This window comes from Oncorhynchus keta, chromosome 6 (genome assembly GCF_023373465.1).
Source record: "Oncorhynchus keta strain PuntledgeMale-10-30-2019 chromosome 6, Oket_V2, whole genome shotgun sequence".
In the NCBI taxonomy this organism is placed as follows: Eukaryota; Metazoa; Chordata; class Actinopteri; order Salmoniformes; family Salmonidae; genus Oncorhynchus; species Oncorhynchus keta.
Window position 1 is genome coordinate 38,189,428 of NC_068426.1, and position 17,453 is coordinate 38,206,880.

At 42.9% G+C, this 17,453-nt stretch overlaps 1 protein-coding gene across 4 annotated transcripts in view; it reads right to left on the bottom strand.

Annotated features, from left to right (window-relative positions):
• Nucleotides 1-17,453, bottom strand: part of LOC118385586 (netrin receptor UNC5D-like) — a 326,610-nt gene that overhangs the window by 43,237 nt on the left and 265,920 nt on the right. For all 4 annotated transcript variants that reach the window (XM_052521476.1, XM_052521475.1, XM_052521474.1 and 1 more), the window contains one exon: nucleotides 13,989-14,174. In XM_052521476.1, the coding sequence (XP_052377436.1) occupies nucleotides 13,989-14,174 (186 nt within the window). The remainder of the gene's footprint in view (nucleotides 1-13,988; nucleotides 14,175-17,453) is intronic.

The following is a 17,453-nucleotide window of genomic DNA, read 5'->3' on the forward strand; positions in this document are numbered from 1 at the left end:
ACATTTAATCCACGCTGCCCTCAAACCAAGGCAAACTTGTCAATTTCAAATTATTTTCTTAAAACAGTTTGAATTGAGGTGTGTTCCACCTCCTCATTCATTCACATCAAAGTAGTCATTTTTACTTTTGCGGACCAATTCATTTTTTAGACATTTCTGACCGGGACAAAATTCCCCAAGCACTTCCCAATTGTTTGTGCAGTTCAAGTCTGCAGACATTTGCGCATCTACCGTCCTGCACACACGTGTTCACATCTCCTGTCTGTTGCCTGCACCGCAGTCATAGTTGTTTTCATTACTCATTGTCAGAATTTTTAAAAATCTCCATAATTTCCGCATTTGTGAGCTGTCTCCTTTTGAAAGACATTGCTAATGCTACAGCTTAGCTCACTAGCTACATTTATAAACAACAACACTGAATGGCTCAGAGTGGGAGTGGGAGTTTATGTGATTGACTGACGGCACGTGCAACTTGTATCAATAAATCACTACCAGAAATGTTTTGTGTGGTAATTATTGATATATTTACTGTTTTATTCACGTTTTCAAGTACCGATGATAAATCATGCATTCCGATTCTTGCATAGATTGTAATGGGCACATATTATGTGTGTAAAATACTTTTTTGAAGGTTGTACTGATTATGATGAGCTAAGCTAATTCCAGCTATGTGTGGAGCCATGTTTGTTGACATGCAATGTATTCTGGGATTCACGTAATCGTCTGTCAGACCAATGATGTCATAACAAAATGAGGTGAGTAATGGTTCCCTCATTTTTTGAAACCTTCAGGAAGTGAATGGTGGGATGTGAACAATGGTAGACGACACACCCCTACAACTATAAACAGACAAAACTCATCTTGTCTTCTCTTATTATCTAGCATGGCGGCTCGCTGAAACTAATCATCGTTGGATTTCTTCCGATTTCTAGAAAGTGTTACTCAATTATTTCGGTCAATGGTGAGCTCACCTGTGATGTGATTAATTATAAATAGTAATTGCTATTAGCTCATTCATATAGTAGTTTATGTCAGCCGAAATGATAAAAATATGACCACTTGTGTTGCGTCAATCTTTCCTTAGTTAGCACTTGGACAAATGTAGCCTACATTTGGATGATTGTGTTATGCTATAGATACTTCTGTGAATATCTGAACATTGTATCCAAAAACAAACTGCTCACATTCTGGACATAACTTTGTAAGGACTATGCTTGTGTAAATAGTTTCTGAAAAAAAACTGTGTGGCCAGCTCAAATGCTGATTGTTGCGTCATTCGAAACTGGCCGTTCTAAATAAGCGTTCTAATCACACGGGTGTGATCGTACGCTTCAGGGACCACTGTAGAATGTTCACACATGTGTGAAGGTACGTGTGAAAGGGTGTGCCTTGTTAACCTCTCTAGGGTACGTGGGATGCTAGCGTCCCATCTGGCCAACATCCAGTGAGATTGCAGAGCGCCAAATTCAAATCCAGAAATACTCATTATAAAAATTCAGAAAACAAAACATATTTTTACATAGGTTTAACGATGAACTTCTTGTGAATCCAACCACGGTGTCAGATTTAAAAAATGCTTACGGCGACAGCATACCTTCCGATAATTTGAGAGCATAGCCCAGTTGACAAATCATTACAAACAGTAACCAGCCAAGCAGAAGAGTTACAAAACTCAGAAATAGAGATAAATTGAATCCCTTACATTTCATGATCTTTATATGGTTGCACTCAGAAGACATTAATTTACTCAATAATTGTTATTTTTGTTCGATAGTCTCTTTATATCCAAAAACCTCAATTTTGTTTGCGCACTTTCTTCAGTAATCCACAGGCTCAAACGCAGGCTCAAACGCAGTCAAAACAGGCAGACAAAAAAAATCAAAATTGTATCTGTGAAGTTCATAGAAACATGTCAAATGATGTTTATATTCAACCTCAGGTAGTTTTTTTAGCCTAAATGATCTATAATATTTCAACCGGACAATAACGTTGTCAATATAAAAGGTAAACAAGAAATGCACTCTCTCGGGATTGCGCATGAAAATGCTCTGTGACACGTCAGGGTCCACTCATTTAGACTGGTCCTACTCCCTCATTTATCAGAATACAAGCCTGGAACAATTTCTAAAGACTGTTGACATCTAGTGGAAGGCATAGGAACTGCAATTTGAGTCCAAAGTCAAAACTACAAAACCAACAAAAAAACCATATTCCTGAATGAATTATTCTTAGGTTTTTGCCTGACAAATCAGTTCTGTTATACTCACAGACACTATTTTAACAGTTTTGGGAACTTTAGAGTGTTTTCTATCGGAATCTACCAGTTATACGCATATCATCTCTTCTGGGTCCGAGTAGCAGGCCGTTTACTTTGGGCATGCTTTTCATCCAAAATTCAGAATGCTGCCCCCTACCCTAGAGAAGTTAAAAGCAAATGCGCTTGAGCCAATAAGTTGTGTTGTGACAAGGTAGGGTTGATATACAGAAGATAGCCTTATTTGGTAAAAGACCAAGTCCATCTTACGGCAAGAACATCTCAAATAAGCAAAGAGAAACGACAGTCCATCATTACTCTAAGACATGGTCAGTCAATACGGAAAATGTCAAGAACTTGATGAAAATGTCAAGTCCCTGTGCCCAAGAACGCCAAAGTAACTTGTCTAAATTACTATCGGCCCATAGCACTCACATCTGTAGCCATGAAATGCTTTGAAAGTGTAGTCATGGCTTACATCAACGCCATCATCCCAGACACAGTGGATCCACTCCAATTTGCATATCGCCCCCAACAGATCCACAGATGACGCAATCTCTATTGCACTCCACACTTCTCTTTTCCACTTTGCAAAAGGAAAACCTACGTGAGAATGCTGTTCATTGTCTACAGCTCAGCGTTCAACACCATAGTGCTCTCCACTCATCACTAAGCTAAGGACCCTGGGACTGAGCACCTCCAACTGGATCCTGGACTTCCTGACGGGACACCCTCAGGTGGTGATGGGTAGGCAACAACAACAACGATTCTGTAATGACTTCCATAAGTTGAATGCTATTTTGGAATTTGATTGCTTATCCCATGCCGAAAATAGATGAGTTGATTGAAAGACTGGGAAGTGCCCAGTTCATCAGTACACTTGATCTAACCAAGGGGTATTGTCAGGTTCTTCTGATCCCGGCAGCTCTCGAGAAGACGGCATTCTCCACTCCAGACGGGCTGTTCCAATATGTGAGACTGCCCTTTGGACTTCATGGAGCCCCTGCAATGTGTCAAAGTCTGATGGACCGCAATTTGCGGCCACATCAATCGTATGCTGCAGCCTAGCTGGCTGATGTGATAATCCACAGTCACGTGGTAAGAGCACCTAATACGACTAACAGTGTACTAACGACCTTCGACAAGCAGGACTCACAGCCAACCCAAAGAAATGCATGCTGGGGTTAAGTGAAGCAAGAATCTGGGCTATTCCATAGGGCTAGGGTTGATCAAACCACAAGAGAAGAAGGTTGCTGCGATCCAGGATTGGCCTCAACCAGTGAACAAGAAACAGGTAAGGGCTTTCCTGGGAATAACTGGTTGTTACAGACGTTTGATCAATCATTGCAGGACCCCTGTGTGACCTGACCCGGAAGGCCAAACTTGCCATGGTACAGTGGAACACTGCGGCCGAAGAGGCAATTCAGAAATTGACAACGGCCTTATGCATGGCCTGTGTTGTATTCAATCAGAGGTTTCTAGAAACCTCTGATTGTACAGACAGATGCATCGGACACTGGAATTGGAGCTGTACTCTCGCAAGAAGTGGAGGGAGAGGAACATCCTGTGATGTACATTAGCTGTAAGTTGATCCCCCGCAAAACCAAATATGCAACAGTGGAAAAAGAGTGTTTGGCAATCAAATGGGCTCTGAAGTCCTTGAAATTATATGTTCTGGGCTGCAAGTTTGTGTTGATGACAGATCACGATCCCCTTACCTGGATGAAGCAGAAGGACACTAAAGCTGGTGGCTCCTCAGCCTGTAGCCGTTCCACTATCGGATCTAAACATGGTAATGCTGATGCCATGTCCCATATGCATGCCATGTTGTAGGGTGGATGGGCGGTATGTGCCTGCGAGGTTTCTGTGTTTTCTGACTGCCAGGGCCACGGACAGCAATGGGAAGAATTCCCCAGAGGCAGGACTATGGACAGCTCAGTGGAAACTGCCAGACTGCAGCAGAACAGCCACACCTGTCTCCAGTTGTAATTAGAGACTAAACGGCAGACAGGTGAAACCAATCAGGGGCCTCGACTTAACTGCGCCCTGGGTTTGCTTTCTTGGTCTGTCCCTTGACCCCGGCAGGTGAACGAGGAGGAGGCTATTGGAGCGACTGAACATAAAGGTGGAGAACGAGGTTCAACACGGAGTGAACCCTCAAAGACGCAGAGTGGTGGACCTTCCACTGGTGACGACGTATTTACTTTGTTTGAGTTTTGTATATCAGGAACACTGCTGGTACCTGATTAAAAAAAATAACCATGTAAACCCTTCACGTGGACTGGTGGTGTGTTTGTATGCGTAAACCCTGCCCTACCAAGAGCATGGCGCCGAAACTGCCACGCTATGTACAACCATTTATCATCTAGCTAGTTGGTCATCTACATGCTGCTAGTTATACTATATACTTTAGTGGGGGCGGCAGAGGTGAGGATTGCTCATAATGTTTGTATTGGAGTAAATGGAATGTGATTTCCATGTGGTTCAATACCAATCCATTGACTCTATTCCATTATGAGCCCTCCTCCCCTCAGCAACCTCCACTGATATAGTTTTGTCTGTCATATTGAGGTATCTAGCTATAAGTTAATCTTGACCAGTCAAATGGATCGGTGTAAGCAATTATGGTAGGTGTCTTCGCTAGACAGACAGCGCGTGGAAAGACCGACAAAGACAGCAGTGCAAATGTACTTTGACTTGAGTATTTCAACAACTCTTCTCTTCCAACTTGTTGGACAATCACACGTACCTACGAGGGAAGGATGGCCAGCCAGACAGGAGGGTGATTTTTATTAAGGGGGGCTGTGCTGACTGATGCTGGCCATTTTGGAGTGAAGCGCATGATTGCCAAAATCAACATACACTTATTCTGACAGGGAATTGTGGACAGCTGGTCAATTGAAATAACCTTTTGTTTTATTAAACATTCTATTATATCTGACATTATGATTTCAATTAATGTTATCAGAGCACACAATGTTTCAATTTGACACTGTCAAGCACCCTGTCTTACTTGTCAGTAGTTTGAGAGGGCGACAACTGTGGCAACGGAATTGAAGCCCATCAATGTTTTCACCATGTGCCATGATCGGTAAGTGTCCCAATTCAAATTTTGCCCTGATAAGTCATTTGTAATGGTTGCTTTATTTGACCACAGCAGAGTTCAATATTGTGTGTATCCGTATCCTTACAAATATCAAAATCTACATTGTGTATGACACCCCTAATCAGCCGCGATCCCAAATACTACAAACCCCAATACGAACATACAATATAACGTAAACCCATGTCACACCCTGGCCTAACCAAATATATAACGAAAACACAAAATACAATGACCAAGGCGTGGTCAGGGTGCTTGGAACCAAAAATCGATTTTTGTTTTGTATGATACCCATCAAGGATTAGACTGGCGAGGCCACCTCCAAGGCGATGACAGACATCTTATACACGCACGGTTCTCCAGAGGTCATCTTGAGTGACCGAGGTCATGAACACTGGAACAAGGTACGGATCTTATATTATATTCGGTCACCAATGGTTTATTTATTTTTTTACAATTAGTTTGTCTTGTTTTTCCATTGTACATAATCAAACATATTTCAATATCTTACATTGTCGCTTCCTAACCCCTCCTCCAGGTTTGGTGAATGGATTAACTAGAGCCTCAAGACTGCCATGGGCAAGTCCCTTGATTGGTAGCAGAAAGGGTGGGAGAACAACCTGAAGGTAATTCTCATTGCACACAACAACGGCATCCAGGCCTCCACCGATTACGGACGGGAACCGCAGCCGTTGACTGAGGTAAACAATGCAATTGTACATACAATTATTCCATATACTGAAGTCTTTCAAATGTGTGATTGACTTAGTGATGTTTGTCTATTGCTATTTTTGTAAAAGGTACTTTCAGATCACTGAAACTCCACCTGATGTGGTGGAAGTAGTCGAACCAGATTTATTTTTTATTTTTATTTTTATTTCACCTTTATTTAACCAGGTAGGCAAGTTGAGAACAAGTTCTCATTTACAATTGCGACCTGGCCAAGATAAAGCAAAGCAGTTCGACAGATACAACAACAGAGTTACACATCGAGTAAAACAAACATACAGTCAATAATACAGTATAAACAAGTCTATATACAATGTGAGCAAATTAGGTGAGAAGGGAGGTAAAGGCAAAAAAGGCCATGGTGGCAAAGTAAATACAATATAGCAAGTAAAACACTGGAATGGTAGTTTTGCAATGGAAGAATGTGCAAAGTAGAAATAAAAATAATGGGGTGCAAAGGAGCAAAATAAATAAATACATTAAATACAGTTGGGAAAGAGGTAGTTGTTTGGGCTAAATTATAGGTGGGCTATGTACAGGTGCAGTAATCTGTAAGATGCTCTGACAGTTGGTGCTTAAAGCTAGTGAGGGAGATAAGTGTTTCCAGTTTCAGAGATTTTTGTAGTTCGTTCCAGTCATTGGCAGCAGAGAACTGGAAGGAGAGGCGGCCAAAGAAATAATTGGTTTTGGGGGTGACTAGAGATATACCTGCTGGAGCGTGTGCTACAGGTGGGAGATGCTATGGTGACCAGCGAGCTGAGATAAGGGGAGACTTTACCTAGCAGGGTCTTGTAGATGACATGGAGCCAGTGGGTTTGGCGACGAGTATGAAGCGAGGGCCAGCCAACGAGAGCGTACAGGTCGCAATGGTGGGTAGTATATGGGGCTTTGGTGACAAAACGGATTGCACTGTGATAGACTGCATCCAATTTGTTGAGTAGGGTATTGGAGGCTATTTTGTAAATGACATCGCAAAAGTCGAGGATTGGTAGGATGGTCAGTTTTACAAGGGTATGTTTGGCAGCATGAGTGAAGGATGCTTTGTTGCGAAATAGGAAGCCAATTCTAGATTTAACTTTGGATTGGAGATGTTTGATATGGGTCTGGAAGGAGAGTTTACAGTCTAACCAGACACCTAAGTATTTGTAGTTGTCCACGTATTCTAAGTCAGAGCCGTCCAGAGTAGTGATGTTGGACAGGCGGGTAGGTGCAGGTAGCGATCGGTTGAAGAGCATGCATTTAGTTTTACTTGTATTTAAGAGCAATTGGAGGCCACGGAAGGAGAGTTGTATGGCATTGAAGCTTGCCTGGAGGGTTGTTAACACAGTGTCCAAAGAAGGGCCGGAAGTATACAGAATGGTGTCGTCTGCGTAGAGGTGGATCAGGGACTCACCAGCAGCAAGAGCGACCTCATTGATGTATACAGAGAAGAGATTCGGTCCAAGAATTGAACCCTGTGGCACCCCCATAGAGACTGCCAGAGGTCCGGACAGCAGACCCTCCGATTTGACACATTGAACTCTATCAGAGAAGTAGTTGGTGAACCAGGCGAGGCAATCATTTGAGAAACCAAGGCTGTCGAGTCTGCCGATGAGGATGTGGTGATTGACAGAGTCGAAAGCCTTGGCCAGATCAATGAATACGGCTGCACAGTAATGTTTCTTATCGATGGCTGTTAAGATATCTTTTAGGACCTTGAGCGTGGCTGAGGTGCACCCATGACCAGCTCTGAAACCAGATTGCATAGCAGAGAAGGTATGGTGAGATTCGAAATGGTCGGTAATCTGTTTGTTGACTTGGCTTTCGAAGACCTTAGAAAGGCATGGTAGGATAGATATAGGTCTGTAGCAGTTTGGGTCAAGAGTGTCCCCCCTTTGAAGAGGGGGATGACCGCAGCTGCTTTCCAATCTTTGGGAATCTCAGACGACACGAAAGAGGTTGAACAGGCTAGTAATAGGGGTGGCAACAATTTCGGCAGATAATTTTAGAAAGAAAGGGTCCAGATTGTCTAGCCCGGCTGATTTGTAGGGGTCCAGATTTTTCAGAACATCAGCTGAATGGATTTGGGAGAAGGAGAAATGGGGAAGGCTTGGGCGAGTTGCTGTTGGGGATGCAGTGCTGTTGACCGGGGTAGGAGTAGCCAGGTGGAAAGCATGGGCAAGATCAGGGCCTTCGAGGGCCACCTTCAGGCAAGGGCCACCTTCAGGCAAGGGCCACCTTCAGGCACGGGCCACCTTCAGGCACGATCCACCTCCAGGCACGGGCCACCTCCAGGCACGGGCCACCTCCAGGCACGGGCCACCTCCAGGCACGGGCTGAGAAGGATGTGGAGGTTTTTGACCAGGTAAAAAATGATTTGTCTGCTGTTTAATTTATTTTCTGGCCCTCCCAAGAGATATGTAACAAATGTATTTGTAATATGAAATGTAATTGCATTTATTCCTGTTATCAATCAAGGTGAGACTGAACATCGACAAGGTGCAGGAGAAACAGGAGAGCTACCGGAACAGAATCAAGAAGACTTACCAAGTGCTACTACATCCGGGTAAGTTACTTGGTTTGGAAGAAGGACAAAATGGACCTGGAAAACCTCGCTGTTCTTTCGCTCTTAGCTGGGGTCACCATCTGTTAAGGTAAATATTTAAAAAATCTACCTCTCCAAATGACTTTAGGACCATCGACTGGCCGAGCCCCCTAGGATGTATCCCATCCACCAGAACCAGTGAGTTCGGATCAGTCTGATTCTCTGTGCCCTGAGTCGGAGGGGGACCAGCTTGAGGTAGGCAATGTAAAGATATTGAAATATGTTTGATTATGTACAAAAGTGTTAAAGTCTCCCATTTATAACACTGCACTAATATATCACATTATCTCACAGTAAAGTGTAACCTGTGTGTTTGCTTGTTTGTCTGTCTCCTACCCTGTTCCCATTAACTCTGCTCCTGTTCTCCACACCCTAGGAGTTCTGCCCAACACCCAGACGTGGATCCACCTGATGTCCTCCATTACCAACCACCTTCCAACTTTTCATTTACATAATCTACTGTTATTGTCATTATCTGCTAAGAGTTTTCTTGTCTATCATACTGGGCACATAATATGTGAGATACACAGATGAACTAAAAACACTGCAAACACTCAGAACAAAGAGAGGAGCAGTGCCTGGTCTTTGCAGTCTCCCTCTTCAAGTCCCCCTTCTGAGACTGGCTGCCCGTTGAGAACAAGTGACAGACAGAACCTCCCACTCACACAGCAACCACCTCCTCAATATTCCACACACCAGAATTCTGTAGTTTAGTCTGATTTCCATGTGAGTGTACAAAAGTCTGTGAAAATAAATTTCTCACAACAGTACCAAAAAATATAGAAGTTTGTATTAAAATCTTAAATATTGCCAGGTTGGGTTTCACAGCTGTTTCACAGGGTGTTCATAATAGTAAGTTGTACGGTATCCTTTGGTGGTATTTATTTGTTCTACATTATTCATTGTTGTATGCTTGGACCTACAATATATATTCATCCACAAGGGTGTACCAATGAGCAATGTGAGATAAAAAAATATTTTCCTTCTCTCTGTATTGTTGGGAAGGACCCGAAAGTAAGCATTTTACTGTTTGCCACAATTTGTAAACAGGTGTGGACTATGAATGTGGTGTGCTAACTGTTAGTCATCAGTGGTCCAATAAGTGACACAGTGAATGTCAATTACGGCTGGAGAGCAAGTGGTTGTCACTAGTTACCACAGTCACCATGTCATAATTATGGCTAAACCCCATTTCTACAATTGATCTTAAAATATGATTTTAAACCTAACCTTAACCACACTGCTAACCTCATGCCTAACTCTTATGGACAAACCCTGGCAACAATTGTGTTAAACAACTTCCTGGTCTCGATGACAACAATATGGAAACTGTGATGCTAAAAACACCTCACCATGACAAACGGGAAGTGCCTCAAAGTACTTGTCAGTGCAATAGAGGTGTAACAAACACCCCTCCATAGCAACAACTATCTGTATAAAACTCTCCGCTAATGGCCAAGAGTGCGAAATGAGCTAATGAGATTTTTACTTGTGTGTTTGTGTGTTGAGAGATTCTTTATCTTTAGAACTTTAAGCTTTGATTCCAACTTGTTTGTTAGTGAGTTGGACTACTACATGAGACTTAAAGCTACTTAATAGACAAACTTGTGCACCAAAGCAGGTAAATTGATTTATTTATTGATCCTTTAACTAGGCAAGACAGTTAAGAAGAAATTATTATTTACAATGACGGCCTACAGTCTGGAATCAAACCAGGGTCTGTAGTGACGACTCTAGCACTAAGATGCAGTGCCTTAGGCCACTCGGGAGCCAAATGGTTGATCAGATGGGAAAACTGAGGATTGGTGGGACCCTAGATCAGTGATGTAAACTCAGCAAAAAAAGAAACGTCCTCTCACTGTCAACTGCGTTTATGTTCAGCAAACTTAACTTGTAAATATTTCAATGAACATAATATTTCTGAGACATAAACGGAACAAGTTCCACAGACGTGACTAACAGAAATTGAATAATGTGTCCCTGAACAAAAGGGGGGTCAAAATCTAAAGTAACAGTCAGTATCTGGTGTGGCCACCAGCTGCATTAAGTACTGCAGTGCATCTCCTCCTCATGGAATGCACCAGATTTGACAGTTCCCACTCTTCCACCAAGGCACCTGCAAGTTCCCAGACATTTCTGGGGGGAATGGCCCTAGCCATCACCCTCCAATCCAACAGGTCCCAGACGTGCTCAATAGGATTGAGATCAGGGCTCTTCGCTGGCCATGGCAGAACACTGCCATCCTGTCTTGCAGGAAATCACGCACAGAACGAGCAGTATGGCTGGTGGCATTGTCATGCATGAGGGTCATGTCAGGATGAGCCTGCAGGAAGGGTACCACATGAGGGAGGAGGATGTCTTCCCTGTAGCGCACAGCGTTGAGATTGCCTGCAATGACATCAAGCTCAGCCCGATGATGTTGTGACACACCGCCACAGACCATGACAGACCCTCCACCTCCAAATCGATCCTCCAGAGTACATGCCTCTGTGTAACATTTGTTCAACGATAAACACAAATCGGACAAATTGTTACCGGTGATGTCTGGTGAGGACCTGCCTTACAACAGGCCTACAAGCCCTCAGTCCAGCCTCTCTCAGCCTATTGCGGACAATCTGAGCACTGATGGAGGGATTGTGCGTTCCTGGTGTAACTCGGGCAGTTGTTGTTGCCATCCTGTACCTGTCCCGCAGGTGTGATGTTCGGATGGTCCGATCCTATGCAGGTGTTGTTACACGTGGTCTGCCACTGTGAGGACGACCAGCTGTCCATCCTGTCTCCCTGTAGCACTGTCTTAGGCGCCTCACAGTACGGACATTGCAATTTATTTCCCTGGCCACGTCTGCAGTCATCATGCCTCCTTGCAGCATGCCTAAAGCAAGTTCACACAGATGAGCAGGGACCATGCATCTTTCTTTTGGTGTTTTTCAGAGTCAGTAGAAAGGCCTCTTTAATGTCCTAAGTTTTCATAACTGTGACCTTAATTGCCTACAGTCTGTAAGATGGTGCATGTTCATTAATTGTTTATGGTTCATTGAACATGGGAAACCGTGTTTAAACCCTTTACAATGAAGATCTGTGAAGTTATTTGGATTTTTACAAATTATCTTTGAAAGACAGGGTCCTGAAAAAGGGACGTGGCTGAGTTTAGTTGACAAGCCACTGACAGCGTTGACAACAGATACTCGAAACAGACATTTTTGCCTCTAAAAATAAAAGTTCAATACAAACATTTGTAAAATATGGAAAACTATACATTTGTAAATCCTTAATAAAAACATAACCATACTATCAGATCTTTCAGCACTGTGACGGAGTGGACGTTAGACAAAAATCTGAGTTGATGTTTTATGTAGATCTTACTTATCTGTGGCATACACAGTAGCAATTTAGTTTTTCTTCAGTTGCTTTATGACTCTGAAACCTAATTAAATGTAACATATTTTAACCAAAATTCATATTCTATTAGTGATTCCAATATTATTTGTTTACATCTATCAAATGTAGAGAACTTTCCAGACCATGAGTGGTCTTGTTGTGCTTCATGTACTGAGGACATGAATAAGGGATCCTTATTGTATAGCTGACCCTGCTCAGTCCCGATTCATTTTGGATTCTCTGGAGATTTCAGAGTCATAAAGGCATAAAGCCGACATGGAAATTAATATTATTGAAAGTATTTTGAAATTTAAAAAAATACATATTTTCCATATAAAATTCCCCTAAATGTACATTTTAAACTCAAATAATGCAACAGAATAATTTTTTTTCAACTAGAAAAATAATTTTTCCCTGCCAGACAACGATTGTCCTGACATTCAAGCAAATTTCCTGTAATAAAAAACAAGTAATTCATGGCTTATGAGGTGTTCATATACTTTTTTGGGGGCCTAACCTCCGGGGGAACCTCACCGCCAGTGTCTACTGACCATGGTTGCGTAGCCACTACTCAATTTCATTAAAGAGATAGGCAGTTACTTTTTACAGTGTGTGTGTGTGTGTGTGTGTGTGTGTGTGTGTGTGTGTGTGTGTGTGTGTGTGTGTGTGTGTGTGTGTGTGTGTGTGTGTGTGTGTGTGTGTGTGTGTGTGTGTGTGTGTGTGTGTCTGTATTACTCCAATTCTCTGGGAGGACGGAGGCCCAAATAAGGGGTCTTAGCTTTCACCTGGATTCATCTGGTCAGTCCATGTCATTGAAAGAGTTCCTCATGTTTTATACACTCAGTGTAGAGTAGATATATATAGGTAACTTCCAAAATAATGGAAACACTTGAGTGAACGAGGGGTACAAATTATATAGAAAACAGGTGCTTCCACACAGATGTGGTTCCTGAGTTAATGAATCAATTAACATCCTATCATGTTTAGGATTATGTATACAAATGCTGGGTAGGCCATAATTCTGGCTACCATGGCTATGCTCCCATAGGATGACAATGCCCCTATCCACAGGGAACGAGTGCTCACTGAATGGTTTGATGAGCATGGAAACGATGTAAACCATATGCCACGGCCGTCTCAATCACCAGATCTCAACACAGTTGAACACTTCTGGGAGATTCTGGAGTGGCACCTGGGACAGCGGTTTCCCCCATCATCAACACCATGGGGGGAGTGAGAGAGAGAGAGAGAGAGAGAGAGAGAGAGAGAGAGAGAGTGAGAGAGTGAGAGAGTGAGTGAGAGTGAGTGAGTGAGTGAGTGAGTGAGTGAGTGAGTGAGTGAGTGAGTGAGAGTGAGTGAGTGAGTGAGTGAGTGAGTGAGAGAGAGAGAGAGAGAGAGAGAGAGAGAGAGAGAGAGAGAGAGAGAGAGTGAGAGAGAGAGTGAGAGAGAGACAAGATCATGAGAAATGAGAGTTGTGGCTGGTCTCTGCTCCACTCCAGGCAGGATGAGAGAGAGAGAAAGAGAGAGACAAACAGAGAGCAAAAGCGAGAGGGAGAGATAGAGAGAGTGGGAGAACGATAGTGAGAGAGAGACAGATAAGTTAGACAGTGCTGACACCACCCTACTGTGTTACTGAGCAAACGAAACACAACCTTGCTGTTGGACACAAGGACTTTTTTAAATGAAGTAATTACACATACATCGATTGAATGGAGCGCAAAGTAACCACCAAGGACAGTCAGTCACACACACTGAGCTTCTGTTGGACCACAGCAATGTGTGTCTTCAGCAGTGTAAGTGTGTGTGTCTTTCTGCTTCAACTTGGCGTGTGTATGTGTGCCCCTCCCTGGCTCATCTTATCCAAAGTTCATGTGTGTTCAGCTGTGTGTATGTGTCTCTGTGTGTCTGTCCGTCTGTCTGTCTGTGTTCTCTGAGCTCACCTTGGCAGGCGGTCTTGAAGCTAAAGGACTGAAAGCCCCCAGTGAGGGCGGAGGAGTCAATGACGTCCACACCGTACTCGCTCTGGTTCCTCCGGTAGAGGGTCACTGCCACAATCAACACCACCACAGTCACCACCCCTGCCGCCAGGCCCGAATACAGCGCTACGTCACTGCTAACCTCCAGACCTGGGAGAGAGAGCGAGAGATACTTTAATCAAAGCATAAACATCAGAGAAAAAGACAAGGTATCAACTCAGAGCTATATTCAGAAGGTCATATTATAATAGTGTTATATGGGCCTAATGATTGTAGGGTCAAGTCAAGTGGCATCTATATTTCTTGCTATACTGGCCAGACCAACACAGCTTTCGCTGCTGCACAAAGTTTGCACCTCATTTTAAAATATGTTGAATTAAAATGCTTTGGGAGAGGCACAGTAAAGTCATGTTCACCCAAAACTTTCCCAGTAACCTCTCTAAATGCGCTTCTCCTGAAAACTTCTAAGGTACTACTGCAAAGTTTCTAGCAGGAGTTATTTTTGGGCAGAACCATTCCAGGTTTCAACCTGCTTCCTTCTGTGGCTTATTGTTCTCCATTTCCTGTCTCCTCACTCCGCTGTGGTGCGGTATTTCCCCCCACTGAATCCAGTTAATGCACTAATGAGGAAGCTTGCTAGGAAAGTCGTCCTAATCACCCCAGCACCTGACTGGTGTGTCAGACACACACATATATGCACACACACATACAGTGGGGTAAAAAAAAGTATTTAGTCAGCCACCAATTGTGCAAGTTCTCCCACTTAAAAAGATGAGAGAGGCCTGCAGGATTTGAGTCCCTGGCGGCGTAGTGTGTTGCTGATGGTAGGCTTTGTTACTTTGGTCCCAGCTCTCTGCAGGTCATTCACTAGGTCCCCCCGTGTGGTTCTGGGATTTTTGCTCACCGTTCTTGTGATCATTTTGACCCCACGGGGTGAGATCTTGCGTGGAGCCCCAGATCGAGGGAGATTATCAGTGGTCTTGTATGTCTTCCATTTCCTAATAATTGCTCCCACAGTTGATTTCTTCAAACCAAGCTGCTTACCTATTGCAGATTCAGTCTTCCAAGCCTGGTGCAGGTCTACAATTTTGTTTCTGGTGTCCTTTGAGAGCTCTTTGGTCTTGGCTATAGTGGAGTTTGGAGTGTGACTGTTTGAGGTTGTGGACAGGTGTCTTTTATACTGATAACAAGTTCAAACAGGTGCCATTAATACAGGTAACGAGTGGAGGACAGAGGAGCCTCTTAAAGAAGAAGTTACAGGTCTGTGAGACCCAGAAATCTTGCTTGTTTGTAGGTGACCAAATACTTATTTTCCACCATAATTTGCAAATAAATCCATTAAATAAACCCATTAAATAAATCTGGATTTTTTTTTCTCATTGTGTCTGTCATAGTTGAAGTGTACCTATGATAAAGAATTACAGGCTTCTCTCATCTTGTTAAGTGGGAGAACTTGCACAATTGGTGGCTGACTAAATACTTTTTTTTTGCCCCACTGTATGCACATAACTAGGATTCTAATCAAGCCCAGCACCTGACTGTCATCTCAAAGAGCCGTTTCGCTCTGGCATCACTCGGAAGGCCCTTAGCGCTCTACTAGGATTCTAATCAAGCCCAGCACCTGACTGTCATCTCAAAGAGCCGTTTCGCTCTGGCATCACTCGGAAGGCCCTTAGCGCTCTACTAGGATTCTAATCAAGCCCAGCACCTGACTGTCATCTCAAAGAGCCGTTTCGCTCTGGCATCACTCGGAAGGCCCTTAGCGCTCTACTGGGATATTGTGTAGGGCGTTCACTCACTGCTCTAGAATATAGAGAAAGACTGGGCAATTCAAGAGGCATCTATGCCATTTATGTCAAAACATTTTCTTTGCACCAATGTCATTATAAATAATATAGCATTAATCTTTCTATTGTTCTCTGCAAAATTACCTTAATATACTTGTACTTGACAGTGTTGACGAAATAAGTACATTCATTTGCTGTGACCGTTGCTAGTTTAGACCGCGCCGCTCTTGGTTGTAGCTCTTCATATTTGGCGTTGGGAGATGTGGAGTTGTTTCCGCAGGTTGGACCAACCAAAATAATCATGTACCCCCTGCCATTTTCATCTCCAGATCCTCGGCTTTCATTGACTTAGATTGGCTACAGTATATTGGCGATCAATATACGTTGAGAGGGGCCAGTTTCATCATAGCGCTTGATGTTTTTTTGCGACTGCACTTGAAGAAACTTTAAAAGTTCTCGAAATGTTCCGCATTGACTGACCTTCATGTCTTAATGTAATGATGGACTGTCGTTTCTCTTTACTTATCTGAGCTGTTCTTGCCATAATATGGACTTGGTCTTTTACCAAATAGGGCTGTGCTGTATACCACCCCTACATTGTCACAACACAACTGATTGGCTCATATGCATTCCAGGTGACTACCTCATGAAGCTGGTTGAGAGAATGCCAAGAGTGTGCAAAGCTGTCATCAAGGCAAAGGGTGGCTACTTTGAAGAATTTCAACACTGTAAAAATGTTTTCGTTACTACATGATTCCATATGTGTTATTTCATAGTTTTGATGTCTTCCCTATTATTCTACAATGTAGAAAATAGTAAAAATAAAGAAAACCCCTTGAATGAGTAGGTGTGTTCAAACTTTTGACAGGTACTGTGTATGTTAGAGACATAGGGTTTGAACTATTGTTTTTCTGACGTAATTCTCTATTGATTTGTATAAACCTTTGAATGATTTTATGGGTGAACACCCTATATTGTGACAAGACCAGTTCATTAAATTAGCTCATCTGCAATGATTATGCTGTATCTGGTCTCACCAGTATACCACAACAGATTTTTTTTTAAAGTTTGTGTGTGTGTAAAGGGAAGCACTGCTGGCTTAGCTTGTTCTCCAAAGATAATGAGATCTGCACAGGAACAGAACTGAGAAAAATCACTAAGTAGACTGAAGCTCCAAGAAAAGGAGCATTTGCCAAAATATGCAAAAGAGGCATTAGCAGCTAAAAGTGGCAGGTTAATTGGGGGCTCGCTAAGTTTTGGCAGACTGGCTGCGTCTTTTTCCCTCACTCCCACGAAGAAGAAAACAAAACTAAAACTGTGACAGTTGTGGTGTCACAAGTAAAAATGGGACAGCTGTGGTGTCACAAGTAATTGGCATTAAAATAGCATTTTATGATTTAAGATCATTATTTTGATGGTGTTCATCATGACAATAAGGTTTCTTCTATAGGTTGTTATCAATAAAAAGACACAATAAGGTGCAAAGCGTTCGATTTGCCTGCTGGGGTACAAGGAGATCCCAGCTCTGCTAAAACCATTCACAACTGCATGCCATCTTCAAAGGACTGTTTAATAAATGTTAACTATTTGATTGTAGACCTCCCAAAGGCCCTGCCTCGCAGTGCTAGCTGTGCCAATAGAG